This window comes from Cinclus cinclus, chromosome 14 (genome assembly GCF_963662255.1).
Source record: "Cinclus cinclus chromosome 14, bCinCin1.1, whole genome shotgun sequence".
In the NCBI taxonomy this organism is placed as follows: domain Eukaryota; kingdom Metazoa; phylum Chordata; class Aves; order Passeriformes; family Cinclidae; genus Cinclus; species Cinclus cinclus.
This window is the reverse complement of record NC_085059.1, coordinates 19,274,238-19,278,916: the sequence shown is the minus strand read 5'-3', so window position 1 is coordinate 19,278,916 and position 4,679 is coordinate 19,274,238. Positions and strand designations below refer to the sequence as shown.

General features: G+C 49.8%; 1 protein-coding gene across 2 annotated transcripts; it reads right to left on the bottom strand.

Moving 5' to 3' along the window:
• Nucleotides 1-1,255: 1,255 nt before the first annotated feature.
• On the bottom strand, nt 1,256-3,843 carry DUSP1 (dual specificity phosphatase 1). Of its 2 annotated transcripts, XM_062502054.1 has the most exons (4): nt 3,431-3,843; nt 3,180-3,328; nt 2,849-3,068; nt 1,256-2,323 (listed from the first exon to the last, which is right to left on the bottom strand). In XM_062502054.1, the coding sequence occupies exons 1-4, from the start codon at nt 3,798-3,800 to the stop codon at nt 1,953-1,955; spliced, it is 1,110 nt and encodes a 369-aa protein (XP_062358038.1). In that variant the 5' UTR covers nt 3,801-3,843; the 3' UTR covers nt 1,256-1,952. The 2 variants fall into 2 exon arrangements, with proteins under 2 accessions (XP_062358038.1, XP_062358037.1); XM_062502053.1 differs by having other exon boundaries at nt 3,180-3,843.
• Nucleotides 3,844-4,679: the final 836 nt, after the last annotated feature.

Sequence of the window (4,679 nt, the reverse complement as noted above, 5' to 3'; positions counted from 1 at the left end):
AAGCAGCACTGCATCATCCCGTCCTTCAAGGGCACCTTCTCCCAGGAGAAGAGTCCTGGATTTTAGCACCGTTCATACCCCAGGGAAGTTGCAGGACTGCAGCAGGAGTTTGTGGTGCTTTGTTCATCTTGCTGCGTGACGAGAGCACAGCTGCTTTATGCTCACCCAAACTTTCACCTGTACACTGAAGATCCCGAGTGCTTAAACTCCTTAATTTTACAGCCAGCACCTGCTGTGTGTGCCTGAGCAAAACCATTTTGGATGAGGCAAAGCTTGGATCTGCTCCTTTGAGTATCAGTTTTACAAGAACTGGTGGCTCCCTTCTGGAGTGAGTTTGGGGAACGCTGAGTCCTGCTGCTCCATCAGCATCCCTCTCCCTCATACCAGCATCACCCCGCCTAGGAAATCAAACTTCCAGCTGCATCCCACAGCCACCAACTTCCCTGGGAGGGGCTGTGACAGCAGGGATGCTGTCCTGCCCCCACAGAGCCCACGAGAGGTGCAGTTCCATCCCAGGACCCCGTTCTTTTCACCCTGCCCCTGCCCACAGCGCTGCTGTTGGAGCTCCCCTGCCTGGCTTTGGCTGTGCTACATCAACTCTGCTCATCGCCTCAACAGAAACACCAGATCCAAGTCACTCTGGTGATAATCTCCAGCAGGAAAGAATTGATTTGGGTCTGGGTAAGAAAAATCGGTGAGTTGCTGGTTACCTGATCCCTTGTCACGCCCTGATATGTTTACAGCTATAGCCCAGCCAGGCATCAGAGGCAGTTTGAGTTGCAAAAAGGATTTAAGGAGGTGGGACAGAAAACGAAAACACTCTGAGCTTGTGCCAAGCCTTAGAGATCTGTTACTAACAGGTTGATTTTTAGACTTAACCTTTCAAGCATTAAAAGTAAACAAGGAATAAGGAAGCTTATTCCTCCTTCTTAGGAGAAGGACTATTTTAAATTCACTGTAGCCCAGTGCCCAAGGCTCAGCTGGTTCAAACTGTTGGAGCCATGGGGCAGCCAAATCCACTCCCAGCTGAGAAGCCAGCCTTGGCTCCCTGCCACTGTACACAATTACATGGGGACAAAGAAGAGCTCAGGTTAAGAACCTGCAGTAGTTTCTGGTCAATTATGTTGTTTAAACCCATTTTTCTCAGTAAAGACTCGAGCCCAGAAGAGTTGAAAATTACAGCACTTCAGTCTGGAGCTTCCACATGATTTTCGGGACTGTGAAATGCAGTATTTTAAAGAATATGTAATCCAGATGAAAAGAAATATCATAATTTATTCCATTTGTATAAAAAAAGTTATAATCATGTAACAAAATTATGTCTTCATAGGAAGAAATATATTATTTCACATCATAAATAAACCAGCAAACATATAACCCTTGGCAACTCAAAAAAAGCACTCGCCTGGTGCTTTCATGTCAGTGCTTGGGAAACAAGAAGAGCTGACAGATATACACACACAGGATTATAGTACCAAAAAAATACTGAGGTATTTGGTTTCTCTAGAAATGAAATTTTACATTTGTGAAGGCAAAAAAAAACCCCAACACAACAAGAACAACAAAAAACCCAACAACAACGCACTAATGTAAAAATAAATAAATAGGACTGTCATATAAAAGGGGACAGCATCAGTGTTGCTTAAAGTGTCCAGGAATGGGAATACTGGTGAGCATGCTACTAAACATGGAGCAGGCTTAGGACAGACAGAAAACAAGGAGGGACAGCTCAGGAAGAGCCAGCGTCCTTTGATCTCTGTGTAGACATCCAGACATTTGCTTGAGAAGGCAGCAACACCTGGTTTCTCTGGCTTTGGGTGAGCTCCTGCCCACTGACACCGCTCTGGGACACGCGAATGACTCCCCACAAAACACAGGTGCCACTGTCCCTGTAGTTATTGCACTTCTGAGACAGCAAGTCTGAGTCCTGGCCACGTTCTTCACCTGCTTCTTCAGCAGCTCGGGGAAGTAGTGATGGGGCTCTGAAGGTAGTTTAAAGCACTGGACGTGGTGTGAACCGGGATGGAGACGGGGAAGTTGAAGACAGTGGTGGTCGATGCCCCTCTGTCCAACACTGACATCGCGGGGCTCCCGGCTTCTGCCGAGCAATTGGGGGCAAGGACCTGGGACTCAAACTGCAGCAGCTGCCCCATGAAGCTGAAATTTGGGGAGATGATGCTTCTCCTCTGCTTGACAAATTCAAAGGCTTCGTCCAGTTTGACTCTGTTGGTCCTCATGAGGTAAGCGAGGCAGATGGTGGCTGAGCGGGAAATGCCAGCCTGGCAGTGCACAAAGACCCTTCCTCCCCCCTTCTTCACAGAGTCTGAAAGAATCAAAGCACACAGTTAGCAAACAAGTCTCACTGCTTCCAGAGGTGGGAAAAGCACAGACTGTTTTACATTTCTTTAATCCATCCCTTCCTTAGCCTAATAGGTACATCGGAGCTTTTGAGACAAAGGGAGTCTTTGTCCCGAGGAAAGCAGCTATTTTCACTCCGGGCTCCAATTCCAATTATACTAATAGCTCCTCCAGGTCACTTTAGCAGTCTTGTAAGATTACTTTAATACTGATCCGCTTATATTCACTCTTTTCTACAAGACCAGTGCCTCTCCAATCAAGATTTCAAACAGCTTTAAGAAGCTAAGATGATGCCTGTGAGTAGAATTAAACTAACGGAACAGTTCCCCGAGCGTATCTTCCCAGTGGAATGTTATTCCCCATCTTCCCAGTGGAATGTTATTCCCCAATCTCAAGTGGAGGTTTTACTGGGGAAAAGCCACGCCAAAAAATCACTTCCCGGGGGACATAAACCCAGAAAAGGCGCGGATTACAAAGAAAGCTCATTTACCTATGAAATCGATCGCCTCGTTGAACCAGGAGCTGATATCTGCCTTGTGGTTGTCCTCCACGGGGATACTTTTATACTGGTAGTGCCCTTCGAAGTGGTTGGGGCAGTTGGCCGAGACATTGATCAGCGCCGTGATCCCCAAAGCGTCCAGCATGTCCTTGCGGGAGGCGTGATAGGCGCTTCCCAAGTAGAGGAACGGCAGGATTTCCACCGGCCCGCCCTACAAACAGAGAAGAACAACAGCGGTCACCCCCGCCCGGCGCTCCGCGGCAGCGCCCGCCGCGCTCCCCGCTCGGCTCCGGCTCCGCCCGCTCCCTCCCCCGGCGCTCACCTGGTCGTAGAGCGGGGTCCCGCAGGAGCTGCAGCCCGAGTCGGCGCTGCCGGGCGCGGGGCTGGCGCTCAGGGGCAGGCTGAGCCCAGCGGGGGCGGCAGCTTTGGTGCAGAGCTCGGAGCAGGCGGACGAGAAGGCTTCGTAACCTCCTGCGGGGAGAGGAGCGCGGGGTGAGCGCCGCACGGCCGGGGGCGAGCGGGGCGGCCCGGCCCGGCTCCCCCGTCCCCTCCGGCGACCGCGGGGCCACTCACCCTTGAGGAAGCAGATGCGGGCACCGCGGGCTTCCCTGCAGAGGGTGCCGAGCGCCAGCAGCATGGTGCTGTCGCGTTTGGGCATTTCCAGATCGGCGCTGCGCTCGTCCAGCAGCACCACGGTGTGGAAGAGCCCTTGGCGCAGGCGGGAGCGGAGCTCCTCGTTGGGCACGACGTGCTCCAGAGCCAGGGCGCCCTTGGCGCGGCGCCTCACGATGGTGCTGAGGCGGACGTTGCAGGAACCGCGGATGTGCGCGGCGTTGAAGGAGAAGAAGGAGCGGCAGTCGAGGACGAGGCACTGCGAGCCGCGCTCCTGCAGCAGCCCCCGCAGCGCTTCGCACTCCAGCGCGCACACCCGCAGGTTCACCATGGCCGGGCAGCGGAGAGAGGGCAGGACGGAGCGCGGAGGTGCCGCCGTCCCCGAACGTCCCGGTGTCCGGCCGCGCTCCGCCGCTCCCGCCCTTATATAGGGGCCGCGCCGGCGGGACGGCGTTTTCTCAATGGGGCCGCGTCACGTGGTGGCAATGGAGGGGCGGGGCCTTGCCGTGGGTGACGTCACCCCGCGGGCGCGCCGGGCCCCGGTTGGCGTGACGTCATCGGCCGAGGGGCTCGCGGGTGAGGGGTGGGGGGGGGGTGTGTGTGTGACCCCCCCTCTGCACACAGCTGTGCACATCTGTACACAGCTGCACACAGCTGGGCGCGCACAGCCCCCCCGTATAAATATATATACACACACACACACAAACGTGTCTGAATGGGCGCAAATGTATATGGACAACCCGACAGAAATACATAGAAATAGATAGAGGTAGACAGAAATAGATATAAAAATATATAAAAATGTATAAATATATGTAAGCAACCCCCGGTATAAATAGATGCAAATATATACATAGAAATATATATCAATAAATACATATAATTATAAAAAATATAGAAATGCATAGAAAAATATTGAAATATATAGAAATACATATAAATATTTATAAATATCCCTCAATATAAATATATAAATATATAAATATATAAATATATAAAATATATAAAATATAAAAATATATAAAAATATATATAAATATCTAGAAATATATAAATATATATATATTTAAATATATAAATATATAAATATATAAATAATATATAAAAGTATCTATGAAAACATATAATCAACCCCAATATAAATATATAAATACATAAATATATATACATATATAAAATATATAAACGTATAAACATATAAATATTTAAA